This window comes from Mytilus edulis, chromosome 2 (assembly GCF_963676685.1).
Source record: "Mytilus edulis chromosome 2, xbMytEdul2.2, whole genome shotgun sequence".
Classification (NCBI taxonomy): domain Eukaryota; kingdom Metazoa; phylum Mollusca; class Bivalvia; order Mytilida; family Mytilidae; genus Mytilus; species Mytilus edulis.
This window is the reverse complement of record NC_092345.1, coordinates 61,395,024-61,419,687: the sequence shown is the minus strand read 5'-3', so window position 1 is coordinate 61,419,687 and position 24,664 is coordinate 61,395,024. Positions and strand designations below refer to the sequence as shown.

At 33.1% G+C, this 24,664-nt stretch overlaps 1 protein-coding gene across 1 annotated transcript; it reads right to left on the bottom strand.

Annotated features, from left to right (window-relative positions):
• Positions 1–20,207: 20,207 nt before the first annotated feature.
• LOC139512588 (uncharacterized) lies at positions 20,208–24,620 on the bottom strand. The gene is made up of 2 exons (XM_071300311.1): positions 20,498–24,620; positions 20,208–20,278 (listed from the first exon to the last, which is right to left on the bottom strand). Exon 1 carries the CDS (start codon positions 24,566–24,568, stop codon positions 20,786–20,788), a length of 3,783 nt encoding a protein of 1,260 aa, XP_071156412.1. The 5' UTR covers positions 24,569–24,620; the 3' UTR covers positions 20,208–20,278; positions 20,498–20,785.
• Positions 24,621–24,664: the final 44 nt, after the last annotated feature.

Sequence of the window (24,664 nt, the reverse complement as noted above, 5' to 3'; positions counted from 1 at the left end):
GGTCTGGCAACGAATGTTGAATGGACATTCAAAGACAAGTCTGATGTTTCATATATAATACCAGATGGCACAAACGTGTCTAAATACAGTGGCTCTACTGTACACATTCCTTCATTGATAGTCAATAATTTTGGTTTCTATGACGAGGGTATATACACATGTTCAGCAATTAATAGCTTTGGTACAGATACCGGAGTAGACATTCAACTTGTGATGATTCAAGGTAAGATACAATCAAGTCCTAGAAAAATAATTCTTTATTTAAAATTGTTAATTTTCTATATCGTGTTATTGTCTTGGAAGATATGAAAAGAAACGGATGCTAACTAACCCTTTCAAATATGTTACTAAATTATAAGAAGTTTGTTGACGATATAGAATTAAAGTAGCGATAAATGAGAATTTATCCAGTAAACATCTAGCATTTCAGAGTCTTGATATCGGGTATCGTAATTAGCAATTTCTATTGCCCGGTATACATATAGAATATGAATGATTGTTTGTGGGCCTAATCAGTCAACGATATGTCTTTTTTAATGGTGAATCCTATGTTTCAGTTTTCAATATTACGTTTATTTTCTTTATAATAACTGCACACGCTTAGGCATGCATTATTCATTTTAAGCTTAATGTCAAATTATGGTTCATAAATACAAAATTGAAATTTATTATTGACTTGCAAATCATTAATGCATTTGCATTGTTATCGACCGTTATTTGACCACATTGAACCAATACTAAACTCCGAGGAAAATTCAATAGGAAAGTCCCTAATCAAAGGACAAAACACAACAAACAAATAGACAACAACTGTCATATTCTTAACTTGGTACAGGCATTTTCAAATGTAGAAAATGGTGGATTGAACCTGGTTTTATAGCGCTAAACCTCTCACTTGTATGAAAGTCTAATTGTCAGCTTATGCCCATTTAAAGAATTTATGTGGAATGCAATACATACTGGTAGTTACAAGAACGTAAACATTTGTTCACAATTTACTGGTAACATTCTGACCATAAGTTGGTACTCAGAATACAATATCTATACTATTAAACGAGAAGACCTCATTGTGTGTGTCGCTTCTCTTCTTTCCACAATAAATTAATCATCATGCCTCTGTGTCCTATAGGTACAGTGCATATTCGCATTTGTCATCCATTCATATGATTATTCAGATTAATTTATTTGGGGAGAAAAACAAGAAAAAAGGCGTCCGGATATATTTCCGTCATTGCACGAAATTTTAAGTCGGATTATACTTCCGGTTTGCGTTTTTCTGGATACTAAACATAAATATAATACGAATACAGATTATTTTCTATCTGGTATCATTTTTAAGTTTACTATCCACCGCGGTCACAGAGTTTATTAAATTATACGGTCTGTATATTTTATCAATGACCAACGTAAACTGAGAATTGAAAGTAAAACTGAAGCAAATACACTTTATTTATAGTAATGAATGTTCATAATATACAGATAAGCGCTTGCATAATTCTTATTCTTAATACAATTAAAAGGAAACAATGGGAATTCTGGAGGTAAAACAAGGAGTAGCTAGAAAAACAATCGCCCTGTCCTAAAGTACCTAAGACATTTGATACCTTTACTGAAATTCTCGAGTCATTAAATCTTAATTACAAAAAAACATTGATTATAAAAAAAAGATGTGATATGATTGCCAATGATACAACACTGTTCACAAGAGACCAAAATGACACAGAAATTAACAACTATAAGTCACCGTACGGCCTTCAACAATGAGCAAACCCCATACCACATAGTCAGATATAAACGGCCCCGAAATGACAATGTAGAACAATTTAAAGGAGAAAACTAACGGCCTTATCTATGTACAAAAAATGATCGAAAAACAAATATGTAACACATAAACAAACGACTACAACTGAATTACAGGCTCTTGACTTGAATGTTCATAATATACTAATTGAATGTTCATAATATACTAATTGAATGTTCATAATATACTAATTGAATGTTCATATTGAAATTAACAGAAAAAAACGGAAATAAAGGAGGAAGGATAAAAAAAACTTTGTCCTGTCCCCAAGTACCTTTAACTTTTGATACTATTCCTGAAATTCTCCAGTCATTAAATTTTTACAAAATTTTTCCTACAACACTTTACACACTTCCAACCACGCTCTCAATGCCCGCGATTTCGCGGGTGTGTTCTAGTTGTGTTTATTTAAAATTGAAAACTCATCCATTAGGTTTTAATATCCAGAAACTTAAATACATATCTAATACCGTGTAAAACATATATACCATGCATTTACGAAACAAACATTAATAATGTGTATTTAGTACTAGAATTAAACGTTATTATCAACTGCATTCTGGTCAGCCTTTGCCGCATGATATTTTTTTTTTTAAAAGATATCATTGCATTTAATTGAATTCTTGCAACCATATAAGGAATGACATTCATGACTTTCAAATTTTTGAATTTGAGCGTACCTGATTAACTTAAATCAAGAAAAGCGCATCGGACGCGCAAGTTAATAAGTTTTATGCGTTTGGTCGATACCATTATTTTATTCTTATCATGTAATTTTTTTTTAATTGTATTTTTTCAAATATATGAACATAACATACATAATCTACGAAATCCCGTCGTAACGTAAAATCTCTCTCTCCTTTCTTTTAAAGCCTCAACAGTTATTCTAACAGACACGACGAGTGAAGACCTGGTATTCACAACTGTACCATCAACAACAGTCGATAGAACTTCAGTGGAGATAATTTCTTCGAATGATAAAACAACGTCGAAAAGAACAACCGATATTATGTCAACAAGCGGAAAAATCACGACTGATGGTTTATCTACTACCACGGAAACGATAAATAGTGACATAATGACTTATGTGTTACCATTAACTATGGAAACGACCAATGGAAACATCACGACTAATGTTTTATCTATTACCACGGAAACGACCGATAAAGACATCACAGCTAATGTTATATCTCCTAGTACTACCATGGGAATGACCGAAGGAGACAACACAAGTAAGTAAGGCATAACTCAATCCCTATTATCTGACAATCATGCCTCTTCAATGTTACCATCAGGAGCACCCACAGGAAAGTTAAGAAAGCAATTGTAAATCTGGCTTTTAATTTTTATTGTGTAAAAAGCAAGGTTCAGTGTAATTTTGAGCTAAATTTACCCGTCCGTTTGTATAAAACATCTGTGAAAAGCATGCATTTGATTTTGGATAGAATTTGTATATCTGATTAACTAAAATATAAATGGAACAGTTTTACTTCCTTTAAGTAGGTTCAGATTTACTTTACTGCATGAAGCACATTACTCAAGTGTTTCCGATATTCGTAGCATTGATTTGAGTTATATCCTACCAATATTTGACAGGTAGTACTTGCTGAGGTCGATTGACATAAGAGCGCTGTCTATAAAGTAAATATGGAAATTGATGACATAGACCTTTGCTGACTAAGTGGCAAAGGCTTTGCTTATTGTTGAAGGCCGTACGGTGACATATAGTTGATAATGAAATTTTGGTCTTTTAGGCAATTATACCATATCTTCTTTTTTTGTATTTGGCCTCAAGGTTATGTTTCGAAATCGCAAGGATCCATTCTTTAACTCTTATTTTAAAAATTTGAAGTACAGGAATTCTCATATATTCTTTCTTGTAACTATAAAAATAATATATACTATGTGTAATCGAAACAAGTAATGTGTGTACAGTTGAACTTACCGTTTATTCGTGATTTCAAAAATCAAGTTTAAGTTTATTCTGATGCATATGTAAACTGTGACATATATTTCTTATGTACTATATTCGTATATTTTGTAGGGGTGCCACAATGTGCATGCAGTTGTGAATATAAGGCACGACTAGACTATTGGAGTAATCAAACTGTTACCAACTATACAATGGATGAACTTCGCCTTATTCTATCACCTAAACTAAAGGAAATTGAAGATTTGCTTAAGGTGGATAAACAAAATATTTCGTCTTATCTCAACAAATTTTTAAGTGCCCCCGATGACAGGATATCCTCGCAATCAATAGGAGCTGGTATGCTTTTGATTTTAGTGTTATTCCTGTGCTGTTTCGTAATGTTGGATCTAACCTCTATCAAAAGGCATATCAATACATGTAGAAGAATTAATAAAAATACATAGTATAGAAAATATAAGACCAGAACTGTTCTTTTGCGGACAGGAAACATTTTTGAAATTGTCTCCTTATATCATATTATGATGTGTTCTTTTCATAACAAAGTGTGTTTTTCATCATCACGGTTTTGTTGTAAATCATATCTTAATTCAAGTAAAATCTGTATGCCTTTTTGTGTTTCTTTGATACATATGTACGTATACATCCTGTCATTGTGTTTTTGTGTCAAAGTTAGTTTACATATTTGTTTGTTTTTATAGTGATTAAGAGAATAACACAATGTTGACTTCTGTATCCATATTTTTGACATTTTTACCTATTATGTCTGTTTTATTCACACATCGTTGTCAATATAAAGAAATTTAATGCGACTGTCATACAAGTTTGAAGTTTCGCTAGCTATAAAAGCAGGTTTAATCCACCATTTTCTACTTAGGAAAATGCATTTACTAAGTCAGGAATATGACAGTTCTTGTTCATTCGTTTGATGTGTTTGAGCTTTTAATTTTACCATTTGATTAGGGACTTTCGGTTTGAATTTTCCTTGGAATTCAGTATTTTTGAGATTTAACTTTTAACATACTGGGGTGTTTTAAAGACTACCACACCTTACAGTATTAGATTCGTTGCATGCATTGTAAAACTTTTGCTTTTAACTGTAAAAAGGAAGAGCAAATTCATGTTACAATTAACATATATTATCGGCTAAGAGGCATGTTCTCGTAGCCTTGAATTTTAAGATAATCTGACGGCAGTATATTCAGATGATCTGTAAATAAACTTAATATGTTATATTCCCTCTATTGAAAATTGGAGTCTCGATTCGAATGATGGGTGATTTGTGAATATCAGGCAACGCTTGGTGGACTACCAGTTCCGAGGGTATCGTCAGCTTAAAAGTCATAAATTCGGTACGGACATGATTTACAACAAATCTTTCTTAAATTGTCCATTTCTAATTTTTAACTCCTTCAGGCAAAGGTAACCTTAAATGAATTGGGCTATTATTTTTATGGTCTTTTTATATTATATAGCTTCATATAAATATATGACTTTCAATTTTTTCGGCTTTGAAAGTTCGTGGTGAAGGTAAATCCAGAAAAGAGATTTGGAAGCACAAAAATCATAGTATTGTTATAGTAATGTTTTCCTTTTTTACCCTGTAAAATCCACCAGAAGTGCTCCATTTTGAGTTCATGTAATTCCATCTGTGGATGCTTTCGATGATTTTGAAACTCAAACAATCTACACTGAGGAAATAATATGTTAGACATTTACTACATATTGGAATATCATTACAACACCACCTGCTCTTTGTCCATCGCTCTAGACCATTCGTTCACCTAGACTGAACTAATAATCAGTGCAGGTGGCATAGTGTTACCTTACCTTGTCAGTAGAATGTAAAGTTGTTACACAGTACATGATATATAAGCCATGAAGATCGAGTTGAGTGCAGGTATGCTAAATATCTATCGTAAAGGATCCAAATTATTTTATTTTGATAAGTTTGTTTCTTCGAAAGATGCACCCAACGGCTCTCAAGAGAAGGTGATACACGGCTAAAAATACATTTTATATTTATGTATAGATTATCGGGTTTTCTATACATTGATATCGTAAAATATCAGCCGCGAGCCACAATGTGAACCTTTTTGGCGAGTGAGCGTAGCGAACGAGCTAAAAAGTTTCACATTGTGTCGAGCGGCTGATATTTTACGATATCTATACGAAGAAAACCCGATTATCTTTTTATCGTTCTATAACTGGTCGTTTCTTTCTCCTTAAGACAGTTTTACGCTTGACAAAAGCAAGCTTGATAACGTCTCCTCTCGCATTGTGACGTCACTAATAACTTCTCTTCTCACATTGTGACGTCGCTGATAATGCCTGGTCTCGTTTTGAAGTCTTGATACGAAAATTACGGAGCAACAGAGCAGGGTGATATAGGCGGAGGGAAGGACGATAAAATTAATTATTACTCTAAATATCAGCACAACAATGTTACATTTGCAAATTTGAGGAAGCAAATGTTTTTACTTCCCTCGTCGGGATCCGTACTGATGCTATTGGGATATCGAGACACCACCACCTGCACTGTGTCTATTGCTAGATAAACTAATCTGCCACCTAGACTGAACTAATAATTTGTACAAATAATTATTTTGATAAGTACGTCTAAACAAGTAAAAACTCAACCAAACATCCATCCAATGCATCAAAAGTGAAGGGTCTACGCAGTGAATATATATGTCATATATAAATGATCAGTCACACGATAAATACTACCATAAGGAAGCTTTTCCGGAATTTCATTTTTTTAATAGCCAAAATCATTGTTATATCTGACCAGCTGCTGTATGTTATTTTAATCAATTCGAAAATATTTTTTAGTTGATGGCAGTATCACCAACTTTTACTTATGTTATGTGAATAACTCTTGCCGTTTTTCCAACTTTAACAAATACTCACGTAAATAGAGATTTCATTCCGTATAATCAGGGTTTCCCCTGGGTCAATTATTTTATTCGCCACCTCTTTCGCCAAAACAATATATTTTTCGCCACTTTATTATTTTTTTCGCCAAGTAACATAAATATATTTTTCTTTTAAAACTAATTGTTGGGAATGGAGAGGCAGTCACAGTTACCATGACACCGGACAATATTGGTAAGAAAGAGGAATAACAAATGCACTGCAACACAAAGTAGTCAGCCTTATATCTGTTTAATTTCTATGGGAAGTTCTTGTAAATGTCTCTATTATCTTATTGTGATATGAAAATAAAAAAAGTTAAGCATTTTGAGGTATTGAAAAAAAAAAAAGGTTTTCCAAAAATTGCAGGTCCCTTCTTGTAAACTGGTTCATCATGCTCACTTACAGTAACTCGTATTCTAACACAAATTAATCTTATACGTATAGTATCTTTGACCTGCGTAAACAGATACGAACTCATCATACTTATGTAATACGCACCATGAAAATTTCTATCGCTCTCGATTTGCTATAAAATATACTACTTTAACTTGAACAAAGCTTTTTTTTTTGTTATTTTCCCCTATCTTGTATTGGTTATGAAACAAGTAGAGATTGAAATAAAAACAAAACAAAACGAGAACCATCGAACGAACTGTAACGGTTGGTCATCAGTATTTATATGCTTATAAGGATTTATTTCTTTCAGGCATTTTTTGAAGATACAATTGGGGGAACAGCCACGTTTTTTAAAAGGGGTCTAAGTTATGTTTATCCTGGATCTTAATCTTTGAAAAAACATGTATTCGAGACAAAACAGAGTATATGATTAATTGCTAATAAAAGAATGTTACTTTTCGTACATCTTAAGAATTCATTTGCTTATTGCTTAAATATTAATTAATAGGTTTATTGAAAGAAATCTAAACAATTGACGTCTTAATGTTCTTCAACTTTATACTGGTTGGCTTTATAACTATTTTTGAGCGTCACTGATGACTTTTATGTAGACAAAACGTGCGTCTGGCGTCTGAAATTATAAGCCTGGTACCTTTGATAACTAATCGGGATTAATTTCCAGAATATTGCCGTTCAAAGATGCAGTCTGCCTTAAAATGTCAGTACAATATTACAACCGTTTACTTATCAATTGCATGTATCAATAATTAGGGGTTTGGCTGATAAAGAGTGGTCAGACCAATTTACAAGAAGATGGAATGATCGCTACATACACTGTTAAAGACTGTGGAATCAAATCATATGTACCAAAGTCAATACAGTCAGGTGGTAAACTATGGAGATACTACATAGCTGCCGTAGACGTTGAATGGGATTTCTCTGAAAGAAAAATTCATGCTGTCACACTTGGAGATATGCGAGATCCAACCACGTGAGATATGTTTTACGCCTATAATACCAAAAAATTGTGATTCAATTGTTGGGATGTCTATTATTATGGAACTTTTAAATCATTAATTGATACTACTTGTACTATAAAAAGATATATTCAATACGAAACAACATATTTCATGCTTCTCGTCATTAGTTATTTTACGTAATATTAATATTAAACTACATATGAATGTCCAAATTTAAATCAACGTTGGTTCAAATATAGTCTATTAATAAATATTTCAAGGATGTTAATAAAATTACTAACGTACTTTAACTATACAGAGATAGAAATTTAAATTTGAAAATTTAGGGAAGCTAAATAATGCTTCGCTAAAGACATACTGGAAGGCATAATTATTGTACTACTGAGGAAAATTGCGTTGCGTTATGTGTAATTCTTATATAAGTATCAAAATGTTTAAATTATTCTTTGTTGTGCCTTCCTCTTATATTTGTAAGTAGTTATTATATCTTTGATTTCTAAGGTTATCATTTAACAGTTAGGCCCATAAGCTCAATTTTGGCAGATTGCATATATTTATACGGATATTGTTTTATTGGTTTTGCCAGCTATTCAACGTAGGAAGTAAAATTAAAATGTTCAAATATTATGGTTTCGAGGATCACTTACCTGAATTTGGTTGTCCTAATGCGCATCTGGCGCAGTGAGACTTGTAGCATTATTTTTATTTTGAATTTAATCGTTATGTTTTCAAATATCTATCAGCAATTCGCTGCAAAAATCATAGTTGGTGGGATTCCAACTGTTGTCATACTCTTGTTTTTTCTTCTTTCCTTACCATTTTCACAATCATGTTTTTTACCTTTCTTTACTTTTTTCATCAGTACGTTTGATTCATATTTCCTTACAATATTTTTGTTGTTTTATCCTTTCTAATAGTTTTCACTCTCATGTTTGTTTCACCTTTTCCAAATTATTTTCTCTGATGAGTCGTTTTGTTTTTATCTTGTTTTCACACTCATGTTTTATCTTGTTTTTATACCTTGACTTTCAACCATTTTCACCCTCGTGTTTGTTTCAATGACTTTACCTGTTTCGTATCTTTTCTTGAAATTATCCAGCTGATTTCACTCATTTTAGTTTTGTGCTGTTTTCACTCATTTTAGTTTTGTACTGTTTTCACTCATAAGTTTGATTCACTTTTTCCAACTGTTTTATTCACATATTGTCGTTTTTAACTTTTCTCGCAGTTTATGTATTTTTTACCTCGTTTTCAAACTGTTTGAACCCTCATGTGTCTTTTAACCTTTCTAACTGTTTACGCTATCGTTTGTTTTAACCTTTCTTACGTTCATGCAATCTTTAGTTATTTCATATTTCAGAGATGGTAATATTTATATAAGAGACAACAGGCAATTCATTTGAACAAAATATATCAAAGCGGTGTACAGAGAATTTACAGACGGATCATTTAAGCATTTAGTAAAACGAGGTTTCAGAGATTACCATTTAGGAATATTAGGCTCATTTGTCCGAGTTCAAGTTGGTGATACCCTTGAAATAGTATATAAAAATATGGTCAATTTTCCGAATACAATCAATATGAGAAATCTTAAAGGCGATAACCACATGGTGCGCGGACAAGCAGAAAAATGGAGTACCACCTGGTAAAACTACAACTTTGAGATGGTATGTTCCAGAAAGATCGGGTCCGTGTGACCCGAATTGCGTTGGAAGATCCTATGATTCTACAACTAATCCTCTGAAAGACTCGAATACTGGCCTTTTCGGACCTTTGGTAGTTTGTAGAAAGGGCGCACTTGATAAGGATGGTTACAGGAATGATAATGTTGATCGTGAATTTGCTCTAAACTTTGAGACCTACGATGAAACAAAAAGTCACTTTTTCAAGTTAAATACTCATTCATATGCACCTGGTTGAAAAGATTGTAATGATCCTGATTTTGTTGAAGCAAACCAAAAACGCGCAATTAATGGTTTCATGTTTTTCAATACACCCGCCATGAATATTTCTGTCGGAGAACAGGTTTCTTGGTACATAATGTCAACTGGCGACAAAGCATCTCAACATTCCGTTAAATTCAACGGACAAGCACTAACCATGAATGTGTTTGGTAGCACTAAACAGACAAGTGTGATAAGTGTTGAGGCAGGCACTTATTATACAGCGGAAATGTTGGCTGACCATGCCAGTACATGGCTTTTTAGTAACCATGTAGGTGAAAATATGTTTAAAGGTGCCATGGCAAGCTATACCATCACCAAAGATCCTGTTCCATAAATTAGGTAAGATAATAAAGAAATTTGAATTGAATGTTAAATGCATTGATTGGTCAAATTAACGGCATCTAAATTGTATAAAAAAAAACTATGTATATGTCATTGAGCAAAGAAAATCGATATGCACATGACACGTCTCAGTGTTAAATAAAAAGTCTAGGATTTTCCACAGAAAATACATTTCTATATACACTTATAGTGTACCATTAAACACGTTCGTTTCAGGAATTGTGGTAAGTTACATTCAAAGGGAAAGTTTTACGCATGGTCTCTTAAGTCCTAACAATAAATTTATTCGAACTCTTTCATATTGCAAACTATTTTATCCAATAATTGATATTTTATTGATCTACTGAAAATAATAAGATGTGATAGGATTACCAATGAGACAACTTGAAAGAAGAGATCATATACAACAAATATTAACAACTGTAGATCACCGTCATCTACGACACATGATATTTGAATTTAGTTTTTTTTTCTAATTGTGTGTTTTTTATACTAAATAGAAAATGTTACATGGACAAATATTGGAACTGATAGAGTGGTTATCACATCTACAAAATAGAAAGATTAAGATAAGAAAATACATTAATAAAAGCTTACCTTTTATTATGATATATATTGAAAACCATACATGAAGAATACTTCTAATATATGTCATTTGTTTTTCTTTTCTTTTTAGGCCAAACCAAACATGATTAAAACATGTAGTAGTTAGGACAAATGCCATCAAGAGTGTATGAAATACAATAGAATTTGGAATAAAATTATTGTACAATCAGTCGACTTTTTTTTAAATGAACTTATAACAGAATGTGATGGTTAAAATATGAAATATTATACCAATACCTTCAGCACATATATGCTTTATATTCAGAAAATGTTAATGTCTTCGGTATATGTTTGAGTGTTAGAGTTACTGGTGAAGAGTAATCGATAATAAGTTGCCTGTTATAGCATAACAGGATATTTGATAAAAACAAGTACCAAACAGAGTATAAAAAGACAGACTTTTTTGAGTGATTGAAATGGAATAGATTTGTGTGATCTCTAAACTGATAAGTTGGATTAAATTTTAATTTTTACGAGTAAAGCCCTTTTGAATAAATTTTAAAGTTTCCCTGTTATGGTATCATAGAAAGAGAAAAATGAAAAAGAAACATTCGAACCGAAACCGACAGTGTCATCTGGAGAAAAAATAACAATCAACCATACAAAAACACAAAAACACAAATGTACACTGTTACTTAATTTTTCCGCCGATGCAAAGATGTGGTTCTGAAGTTTGACTGTATCTGCAGGATTCTTTTTCAAAACGGGATATTACTTTTATATTGTTAATGAATCCCATATTACGATATTTCGATCCGTGTAATCTCAGAAATCTTTTGAATACACCCATTCTTAAAGGTTATCAATTAAACATTTGCATTTCACAAGGCCATGCGTTTCTCAGACTGATTATGACATTCGTACACTAAATCTGTTGTAGTTGTATTGATTGATACTTGTGTTCTTGAAAATATGATTTGTTTCAAGTTGTAATTGGCTTTGAACTAGCTTTTAGTACTCTTGTATTTGTGCTTAGTATCTATTGTTTTTATGGAAATTGGTTTATTTATGCTTCGTGCCGATACACTGATTCAAGTCATGTATTTCTAATTTTTATAGTTTTTTCTTATGTTGTGTTATGAACAATACGATTTATAAAAAACAAATACAACACACATGAAACAACAACAACCATGCACTGAACTACAGGGTCCTGACTAAACAGAACACAAAGAATGTCGCGGGGTTAAACATATTTGTAAGCGCTCAAAACAACCGTGACCTTGGACAGTGGTGTTGCAGTATAACATAAGAACAAACTATAAAAATCAAGTGAAAACAATTAAGTCAGATCTACAAAAAGCTGAAAAAACACAGAACAGGGAATTTATACATAAAAAAAAACAACAAAAACACAAAAAAACACATCAGAAAGTCTCAGTAACTGACAAGTTGTTAAAACCAACAAAAAGTAATACAAAAACATGTATCTAAGAGTAAAAGTACATTCCAACATCTAACGGATTAAGTGTGAAAACATCATTAACAGTCAGAAAAAAACTCATTTTATGCATTGTCATCATACAGTTGTATCCACAAAATAGAGTTCTATGAAAATGCATATGTGTAAATAAACTCATCATAAATACCAGGACTAAATTTTGTATATGTGTATTACATTATTATTTAGTATGGTTTGAATCTAGTGATAATAAAATCATTATTTAGGCAATAAAAATCATATTCAAAGGTATATTGCCTTATTGGCAAGCAGTTCACGTCGTCTTCGTATAGTTGAAGGACGAAATAACTAATAAATATTAACCTAAGTCTGTTGATGATTTTACCTCCTAAGTTTAAATGAATTTACGTGTAATTAATTGAATGTCAGTTAGTTCAGCGACACATATTTTATGCATACAGTATCAAATATAATATGATAGGCGCTAGAACAAACATCCACTAAACTTAAAATGAAGTGGATGTAAGCAACTATAAGCAAACGTACGACTTGCAACAATTAGAAAACCTCACATCGTATAGTGAAATCGGCTGTACAAGGCCGCGGCAGGAAAAATGTGAAATAATTCATTTGAGCAAAGTAACGGCCTAATTTATGACATCTATATATATAGTAGATTCATACATGTGTACAAGAATTGCACTAAACTGTTTAATTATCGAATATAATAAGAATGGGAGATTTATTTTGTATGTTTTTAGATGTTCTCGGTTCTCTACGACTGTTTTCAATATGATTGCTTGAATTGTGATATTTTTAAGCATTTAGGAATCAGATTATTTCTAATAGACCCTTTGCAGATATTTTTTTAACTTGAAACAGTGCTTTATACTTTGAGTCTGCCTTTTTCGGGGTAAACAGAAGTCATTCTGATGATCTGAATTTCCGAAACGTATACCACAGAATCTATAATTAAGTTATAGAGAATGAAATGATCAAATAATGTTTTCTACATGTTAGAAATTCTTTTCGTTTATTTAAAATGATTTGTATTGTGTATTTCTCTGTGCCATGATTCACATTGAAAACATTGAAAAATGAACCTCCATTTTTTCGTTCTTTAGAAGAATTCACTAAAAGATTAAAGGAGTCACACTCTAGTGGAACAAATGTATTTGAAAACATTTTAAAATAATATACGGGGTGTTTCAGATGATACAAGGGGAGGCATTGACATTAAAATAGTTCCCGATCATAATATAAATACGGAGAATACCTTTTGTTTTACTGGCTTAAATTTTGGTCTGCTTTTCTTATTAGTTTTTCTTCAGATGCATACACGTAAGGAAACTAGTTATTTTCAAGACCCCAGTTGAGGTAAAATAAAGTGCCAAGTATAGGCCTACAACAACGAGACATCAATTATCAAAAGAGACAATAAATAAATAAAATTATACTTGTAGAAGTCGACAAACAATAGGCAAGCTTCTTTATAAAACTTCATTTAGTAAGAGATTTGGGTAAAAAAGATTCAAAATAAGTTTTAGCCAGTGTATTGAAGTTATACCTAATCAATATTTACCATTAGAAAAAACAACCCGTGGCGAAAAAGTATTCGTTCTGCACAATTTTTTGCTAGGTATTACATACAAAACTACGTTTTTAATTCAATCTGATGAAGACATTTATTATATATAGTTGGATGTCAATCAGTTTGGTACTAATAGCAGCAAAATTATCACATTAATGTGTTTGTAATAATGAATATAATATGTGTTTTCAGCAGTGTATCACCTTCACAAGTGATCCAATGGATATATTGGCGTAGAGTTGTCATTTGTTTAGACGTACTTAAATGTAAATATCTGTGAAGAATTTTCTTTTACTAATGATATAAACACAATTACTTAAATTTATCCTGAAATTTGCTATATATTTCATATTTTTTAAAACCAAATAAGTTCGCAAAATATTATTATACGTTTATATAAGTTTACATCAGGGAACAGTGAAAGACACGATAATAACCTAAAAAAACATATAATTCTGACATTTCTTTGTCCTTAAACACATGGTTTGTTATGATCCGCGACCTCGTAATATTTTTTTTAAAACTATTATTACTTGAAATATTCAATTGTAGGTGGCAAATACGTATTGCATATCACTTAGCTTTGACTGTCCCTCTGGTATCTTTCGACCATCTTTTACAATATTATCTTGCAATTAAAAAAAGAACTTTTTTGTATTTTGGCTTGGCATTTGACTTTCACATGATGAATTCGGTAAGACTTACCACGTGAAAGAATAAACATGTGAAATAAACAGCTAGAAAAACGTTAAATCCCCAAATGCAACATTATTTGAAGCAGTTCAAGTCACATTCCTCGTTTCGGAGAATTGTATAGAAACAATTTAATCAGTCAATTTATCACTATCAAAATTTTCTTTTGGTCACATCTTGTATAAATATATGCAGTTAACATATGTAAAAACAACTGGTTAAGTATATAACATTTGTTGAAAGTCGAATTCTTAAGAGTTTGGCACTGGCGACGTCCAAATAGTATCATCTTTTAACAGGGTCAATACGTTGTTCTCTTTTCCTTTATATCTGGCTTCACGAGGTTAACGTATTTTGTCTCTAGTGCCAGATGAAGTCTTTTTAAGTTTGCAATACTTTTGCCATGGCGAAAGGGGTATGACGTTTTACCATTGTCCATCCGTACGTCCTAATTTGGTTTCCGTTCTCTAACTTAACTTTGTCACAATCAACAACCAATGGCTAACAAAATCAATTTCATGTTTCACACCAACTATGTAAATTAATATTTCCCAACTTATTCGGTATTCAAGAGCTTGTAGTTGCTACTCAGATTTTGTAAAACGTTAACAGTGTCTGAGCAGAAGCAGAATACGTCTCGTCCTTTTTTAACAAAGTTCATCGGAAGATACCTAAACCTTGTTGATAAATGTTCCTTTTTTAACTTAATAAATAATACACAATAGGCTTGAAGTGTAGATAATGGGTACTGACGTTGTTTATCATCTTAATAACGTGTTCTATTTTATTTATTTTTTTGTCTTTTTGAAGATTACCTTTTCTGTTTAGTGTATTATTTGTGATATCCATTTGACGTGACTCGGTACTTGTACAACCCTTCATTGTGTTATTCTGCTCTGGTATTATATTTTTTATTTTTGCCTTTCTTGTTTGCTTATGTGCTTTGTCTATATGCCCTTCTGTGTTTCTTTGTTACATATTTGTATGTTTTTATATTGATTAAGGTTATAACACTATGTTTACTGTTGTATCCCTATTTTCATATTTTTACTTAATAAGTCTGTTTGTTTTGTTCACGAATTGTTGTCAATATAATAATATTTTATGCGACTGTCAAACAAATTAGAGGTTTAGAACGCTATAGAACCAGGTTTAATCCAGCATTTTCTACACCAGATTATCCCTGTACTAAGTCAGGAATATGACAGTTGTTATCCATTTGTTTGATGTGTTACAGCTCTTGATTTTGAATTTTCTTCGGAGTTCGGTATTTTTGTTATGTTACTTTTAAACATAAAAATCTTTTTTAGTTATTTATCATTTATAGAATGGTATTCTCCCTCCTTTCATAAATATTGAATCCGACCTTACTACTTAGAGAAGTTTATCCAATTACGAAGAACACCACATTTTGAATTAAGATTAGCAGAAACGAACGAAAGGATCCCAGTTTTTTTTAAAATTATATATCTAGCTAAATTTTCATATTTTCAACAAAAAAACTTTGAAAAAAGTAATATCCGTCTTGGCATAATAATGTATTATATAAATTTGTTAGAAGAATAAAATTGCAGAAAACCATCCCAATTTATTTCCTTTGGGTTTTTTGTTGGTTTTTTTTTTTTATTTTTTGTTGGTTTTTTTTGGGGGGGGGGGGTTCGCCAATCATTACATCATGTACACTTTTCATTATGACTTCATTAAACAATGTTTGTGCAATAAAAAATAATCATTGACTCATATTCTAACAATTCATGGAGAAAAATCTTCACAGTTTAAATTTGTTATTATTTTGTACATCTGGGGCCATTTTATGCCACTAAAGCCTCTACTACATATTTTGTCAGAGAATAAATTGCATTGTTTTATCCGACTTCAACAGAAAGCACCACAATTTAATTTTCCCAGATCTATAATCAGATTGGTGATGGATGGTTTTGGTTTCGATCAGTGTTGAATATTTCATGCATATTCGCATTTATAATACCATTAAATTATTTTTGATTAAAAGAACCAAACGCATTTTGCATCTTTTATTTATGACATTGAAACTGTTTGTTGTACAAGTTATACAGTCATATTCAAATTAAATTGTATTGTCATAAAACATATACAATGTGTGTGGCAATGGAAGTTTAAACAAACAATAAACAACCAAGTAAAACAAAGTAAAACGAGACAGTATATAAAAACAAAACAACAGCCATAAAGTCGTAAGTGATCAGTATACATCTTTACAATATTCAATAGCCATGTTACAATGATACCATGCTCTCAGTTCGAATGACCTTTCAAAAAAGTAGCCAATAATGCAACAAGTTAAAAAGATTAGTGATTTCAAATTGAACCTCATTGTTCCAATAAAAAAGAAATATTGACATCTTTATATAAAAAAAAAAAAATAATTTCGGGTTACAATGTTTATTCATTAATATATAGTCGTTACTTTATAAAAATTTGTTCGTGTTTATTTTGCAAGTCTACTGATATGAAACAGTTTTACATGATTTTCAATTAAAAGAAGAAATAATGTTACTCTTACCAAATCTGATGAAAACATGATATCTTTATTAAAATATTGCATACATTTAATGAAAGACAATGATGACAGGATTTCCAAAAAAAACACAAAAGGAAATTGGGTATCCGTTAATGACACAAAATCAATAACTGTAATCATAAAAACACAAAAGCAACGGAACAACGCTTGAATTGTTGGTCTTCAACTTAAGATCTCAGTGAGGCCTTCAACACAGACAAAAATAAACTACCAACTTCACCCACCTGCAAGTTATGACGGCTCTTATCACCAGTTTGAACTGAATTCTTTGCAACATAACTCGAATAGACTTTGAATTACAATAAAATCGGGCGCGGTCAAAAAGAACGTTGTATTGTAGTTCAAATTTAAAACAAAATTGTTCCCACACATAGTTGCAAATATCAAATTATGTAAACTACTACAGCCGATCACACGGTATGTGGTTTTCTCATTATTGAAGGTTGTAACATTTCCTAATAATTCTCACATCTTCTTATTTCTATATAGAATATATTTTGGTAGTTAGGTTATAAAATGAAAGGTAAAGGCCTGGTGATCATTGTGCAACTTCAACAAAAGAAACGGACACCTCAACCACTAGGAAACGTTGTATGACTTTAGCACAGCACGAGAGACATACTCCTCCGTAAATGTAATAGAAAAAGAAAGGATTTTAGGTATCTATCCAAAACACCAATTCAGTCATACACAACAACAATACCCAAACAAAATCCAAAGTTAAAGTGCTAATATTACTGTTCTTTATCTTAAAATCACAAGAAAGACTTCCGCAAGTCTAATTTCTAGTAATGATGCTTACTTAACGAAGTTTTTTTAAGCATAAACGCGCGTCTTCAAAATTAGGATTCTGACATCGATAATCAGTTTATTTATGAGTAAACTTAGCCTTATTATCAAATTTTGACATACTTCATAATTTTTCGATATACAATGTATTTCAGACATTAGATATCATGAACATACTAATGTATATGTCGTGTACACGTTGCAATTTATTTAATCTATTACAAAACTAGTGTACATGTTATGTTTTTACTGTCCCTCTGGTATCTTTCGTCCCTCTTTTATGTCTTGTACAATGACAAAAATAAACAAGTTTTAACATGTTAAAAAAATACCTCGTACATTTGATATCATGTACACAATATTGCATGTAAATCGTTTACACCTGTACAAAATTTGAAAATTCAAATATGTGGTTTTTTTTAATTAATAAAGCACATTTCATTAACCTCAATAATATTTTTTTTACTATTCATTCATGTAAGTGTGTTTCGTCCTCTTTGACACAGTTGCAAAATGTAAAGACCAGAAGAATACCTTTTTTATGATTTCTTAATATCTTTTAAATCTTACATGAATTCAATCAATAAAAAAAAGAATTCTTACCTGATGAATTATAATTGGGAGTTTCCCCCTTTAAAAACAAAAGCAATTACTTGTGAATTGCAATCTAAATGAGACTCAAGATGCAAGCGAAGCGCCAGAATAGATTTCACAGTGATGTCCTTGAAAAGTCGAGGAACAATTGACGTCATCAAAGTTTTCTTCGTGCAAAATATTACGTTTAAGTGTTGTTTTTTCTTTATAGTACATTTCCTTCAGCTGACACACAAAAATTACAAAAGTTTAGAGCAGAACATGCGATTTATTAGTTGAGTGTGTAATTTAAAACGATATAGTTCAAGCATGGAAATATTGGCCTATAAGTCACTTGAAGTTTTAATCTAAGTAAAGGTCAAGAAAAAAGTATGACCAAAACTCGAACTCCAAGGAAAATTTTAAAAAAATGGTCAATGAAATTGAAAAAATCAAACGCTCTCAGTCAATAGAACAAAAAAATCAATACAACCAGTGACAAACAACACAACGGACAAAAAAATCAATACAACCAGTGACAAACAACACAACGGACAAAAAAATCAATACAACCAGTGAAAAATAACACAACGGACAAAAAAATCAAAACAACTAGTTACAAACAACACAACGGACAAAAAAATCAATACAACCAGTGACAAACAACACAACGGACAAAAAAATCAAGCAAGCATTAAAATTGATGCAAAAAAAAAAAGACGTCAAGAAAAAAGTTTTTGTCGTAGATAGTACAGACCGTATAAAGTGAAATATTTCCTCGATGAGGTAAAAATTCAGTCAATATATAAACAAGGGTTAACAAAAAATACTGTAAAAAACCTTCAATCGCACTTCAATTCTGAAGAATTCATGAAACAAGATGTGTCTAAAAATTATTACAAAACATCTTTTCTTTTTTTGTAACACAGAACTGCAACGTACGAAAGCTTTGCTAAAAAATATATTGAAAAAAAAAATAATGAAATCTTTACTACTGAACAAATTGACCGTGTGTAAACTGCAATCAAACGGATCAATGAACAATTATCTTTTTTATCAATTAAAAAAAATACCATTGAAAGAAACGAACTATGCTTAAACGACATTTGTTTATACAAACAGAACAACTCCAATTAAACGGTATTTACTTTTTAAGACAGCACGGCCACGAAAAATATTTTTAGAGACAATGGTGAATTTAAAAGCCAACCAATTCCATGGAATGTTCTGAATTATAAAATATTACACCAAAAAATTATTCATTTAAGTGTACACTGTACTAGCAGAAATAAAGTGCAACAAGACATTTTGTGATTGTATAAATATAATGAGCAAAATAAAAATCAAAATTATATAAAAAGTCACAAAGGATTATCATTGGAGCTAATAAAAAGAGAATAATAATTTCAGGATTATTTAAAAAAAAAATCTCTCTTTTGACACATTAAAAAATATTTAACAAGATCTTTGATAATTTGAAAAAATAGAATTATGGATGGGTTTATAGAGAATATCGTCTGAACGTTATAATGCAGATATCTTCTTTTGAAAAGGTTTGCCAGACGAAGTGACAAAATTCGCACAAAAAAATCATTTGGTATGCTGAGCCTGACTCAGCTAGTATAACCATGGGACTGTATCGCAATCTCGGCAAATTATAAAGAATAACAACTTGTGTGTGAAGATTGTAGATTATAATTCCACCAGAATTGGTACAGGAGTTTTTACAGAGTGTGTATTGTTTGGTAAACTGAAAGAAATAAAAATACAATACTTTACAATATGTACGAAAGAAATATATGAATGTTCAATGCAATAATAATATCAAGTCAAAAACGAAAGTAGAATTCTCAGGTCAATTCATAGAAATAAACAATTACAGTTCGTATTTGTTGAATAAACGTGGAATTCAAGTTAACGGAATTAACGGTATATATATTTAACAGTTTATAATCGATTTGAAACGTACTTGACGGTGATTTGTCACAATATCCACAGGAGCAGATTTGTCGTGGCATCCATTTGCAATAGACAGGTGAGGAAGAGAAAGTAAACGGTAGTGAAAATACGGATAAGTCCAGATTATTTCCGGAAAATATGAATGTCTGAAAATTCAATCCAATAGACTTTATAGTAAATACAGTTGCGTATGTGATCCAGAATACTCCCCGTCTGAAATCTACCTGATATCACTATTCCAGAAAGTATAATTCCAAATGTGAATGTCACTATATTAATCCAAAATATATACATATAATTACACAGGTTTGTTCTCTATGAGAAGAATCATGTCCACGATAGGGCGTGTGTAGGTTGTGGCTTTTCCATTAACGATTACTCGCACTTCTGCTTTTCGGACATGTTCGTCTGAACTTTTAAAAGAGTTCACTATAATTCCAACGGGCCATTGCGTACGGCAAATGTTTTTGTCCTTTAGAAGAATGACGTCTCCTTCGATGAGATCACGGCGATCTTCGGTCCATTTTCGTCGTTGTTGTAGTAACGGCAGGTACTCCTTCCTCCAACGGGACCAGAAAACACTGGCTAGAGCCTGTACTCGTCTCCATTCGGCAAGACAGAGATCTCGTTTGTCGAATTCCCCAAGATGGTCTGAAGTGAAAATGTAGTCGGTTTTCTGCGCCAATAACATAGCCGGAGTTAATATTAACGGATTCTCTGGATCTGTTGATACCGGTACCAGAGGTCTAGAGTTCACTATTGCTGAAACTTCTGCCATTAGTGTGTTGAGCACGTCATGTGTTAGGCTTCTTCCGGCTGCGTTAAGAAGCATAGAATCAAGAATTCTCCTAGTGATACCAATCATTCTTTCCCAGGCTCCACCCATGTGGGACGAATGCGGCGGATTGAAGATCCAAGTTGTACCAGAATTATACAGAAAGTTATTGAAGGGTCCATCTTCAACGTTGATTGAGTCAATCTTTAAATCGTCGATTGCGCCGATAAAGTTCGTTCCACGGTCAGATCGGAAAATCTTAACTTGGCCTCTTATAGCGGTGAATCTCCTGACAGCGTTTATGAAGGCTGAAGAACTCATTTCCTCGATTAATTCGATGTGAATAGCTCTTGTCACTAAGCATGTGAATAAAATTGCCCAACGCTTTGAGTTAGCGTATCCACCACGTGTTTTACGTGAAACAATTGTCCAGGGTCCAAAGGTGTCTATTCCAACGTTAGTAAACGGAGGTGAAGGTTCAAGACGGTCCTCTGGCAAATCAGACATGATTTGATACTCGGTTTTTCCTCTGAGTTTGCGGCATGTCACACATTTGTGAATAATAGATGAGATCAAGCGTTTTGCTCCTACGATCCAAAATCCTGCGGATCGAATCGCTCCATCTGTGAAATGGCGACCTTGATGTTTTATCTTGTTGTGGTAGTGTCGAACTAATAATGTCGCTATATGATGGCGTCCAGGGACGATCAATGGTTTCTTTTCACGGAGGTTTAAGTCAGATTTGGCGATACGGCCTCCTACTCGTAATAGTCCTTGTTTGTCCAAAAACGGATTAAGGTTAGCTATCGGACTCCGCTTATGAATTTGTTCCTGACGTTTAATGCAATCTATTTCATCTCCATAAACTTCATATTGAGCAGATATTAAGATGAAATTTTCGGCATTCGAAAAGCCTTCCAGAGAAGTCACTGGTGCTGTCTGTTTAGACCCGTGTAAACGGGAGAAACGTTCCAAAAAGGCTATCGCTCGCACAAGTGATGTCCAGTTGGAGAATCTGTTGAATCTATCAGTTCCGATACCTTTATGCTCAAGTGTGGCAAATGTTTTTGCAACATTAACAGTTGCACGTATTTCTCCATCTTCCTCTGGGTCTATTAGCTGATATATGTCCTCAGAATTCTTTTGTTCTGAGAAAAGAAGTTGTCTTGGTCCTAATAACCATTCGCTGCTATGAATTTCGTGAGCAGGTACGGACCTTGTTCCCAAGTCTGCGGGATTACGGTTAGTTGGTACATAATTCCATTGACTTGGAGAGCTAAATTTTCTTATTTTCTCTACTCTATTGGCGACATAGATAAAGAACCTTCTTGTCTCGTTACTGATGTAGCCTAGGACTACTTTACTGTCTGTGTAGAATTTTACGGTGTCTATATGTAAATCTAAATTATCCATGATGGTCTGTGTTATCTCGACTGCTAATACTGCAGCAGATAGTTCAAGGCGTGGAATAGTATGACCACTTGTTGGTGCAACTTTAGCTTTCCCAAGAATGAAACCTATGTTTGGTTCACCACTACTATCGGTCGTGCGTAGATATGCAACAGCTGCTATGGCTTTTTCTGATGCATCAGAGAAGACATGTAACTCTTTTGTGGTGGTTTTGCTAAGATACGGCACGTAGGTACGTGGAATGCGCAATGTTTCGATAGCAATAAGAGTATCTCTCCAAGATTTCCACTCATCTGCTGTCTCATCAGTGAGAGGTTGGTCCCAATCGACGGTTTCTGATACTATTTTCCTTAATAGGAGTTTCCCTTGTATAATCACCGGAGCCAAAAATCCCAGAGGATCGTAGAGACTGTTTATCGTTGATAAAATTCCTCTCCGAGTGATCGGTTTGTTTTCTGATGATAATTGAAATAAGACGTTATCAGTGTTTACGTCCCAGCTGAGACCAAGACTACGTTGTAGGGGTTTGCTGTCGCATTCTAAGTCTAGATCTTTAAGATTTGAAGCCAAATCACTGGCATGAAATGCAGACATAACTTCCGCACAATTAGAGGCAAACTTGTGAAGGCGTAAGTTTCCATATTTTGCTAATGCTTGCTGTGTATCCTTCATGAGCTTAACAGCTTCCTCTTTAGTAGGACATGACGTTAGACCGTCGTCGACATAGAAGTCTCTTGTAACAAAGCTAGTCACGTGACTGCCAAACTCTTGTTCTGATGCTTGAGCTGCTTTTCTGAGTCCAAGCGTAGCAACGGCAGGTGACGGACTATTTCCGAAAACATGAACTCTCATGCGGTATTCGACAAGGTTCTTCTGTAGGTCATTGTCTTTATGCCATAAAAATCTCAGATAATTACGGTGGTCTTTTCTGACAACAAAGCAGTGAAACATATGTTGAACGTCTGCAGTAACTGCGACCATTTCTTTCCTGAAACGCAGCAATACTCCCAAGAGATCATTGGTCAAGTCTGGACCTGTAAGCAGGACGCTGTTAAGTGAAACTCCGTTACATTTGGCGGAAGAATCAAACACACCTCTTATCTGATCGGGTTTCTTCGGATGGTAAACACCAAACAATGGCAAATACCAGCACTCCTCATGTTCGTGCAATGGTGGAGCGAGCTCTGCATGATTATTATCTAAGATTTTACTCATAAAAGTAAGAAAATGTTCCCGCTTCACTGGGTTTCTATTCAGACTGGCGTCTAACATGTTAGCACGGTGAAGAGCCTGGGGTCTGTTGCTTGGCAATGGCTGTCTTGGCACTCGGAACGGTAACGGTGCTACCCAACTTCCTTTCGAGTCTCTGACAAATTCGTTGTCCATCTGTTTCATGAACATTTTGTCCTCATATGACTGTCCAGGCTTATCATCGTCCCTTGTTTTTTCAAAGAGTGGCGATTGTAAATCTTTCGTTACAGGGTCTGTGTAGTTTTCCCGGATGTCAAACTGGCTTGTGCATGGTTGAAAGGTTGAAGGTTGTCCTGTAGGTAAAATGTTGGTTATTTTAACATTTAACTCAAGAGGAACATGCTGCTTGTTAATGCAGGTTTCTCCTATCACTACCCAACCAAGTTTCAATTGTTGTGCATATGGAGTTCTGGATGGTCCTATGCGCTGGTCGAGGACATGGTGTGCCTCTATAAGGTCTCTGCCAATTAAGAGAAGAATTTGCCAATTTTTCTCTATAGGTGGAATGCTACCCCTAAGTTCTTTTAAATGAGGGTGATGCATTGTTACTTCAGGAGTAGGTATTTCTTCCCTATTATTTGGAATATGATCACATTCAATCAGTACAGGAAGGTCAAACTTGTCATTACAGTTGATTGATTCCATGATGAAACCTCTTCCTCTTTTCCCGGAGGTGACTACTTTGCCGGAGCATGTTGATAAAGTATAGTTCTCCGGTTTATTTTTGACGTCGAAAAGATT

Excerpts from the sequence above, each read along its gene's own strand:
- LOC139512588 (XM_071300311.1), bottom strand. The coding sequence starts at position 24,568 with ATGGAATCAATCAACTGTAATGACAAGTTTGACCTTCCTGTACTGATT.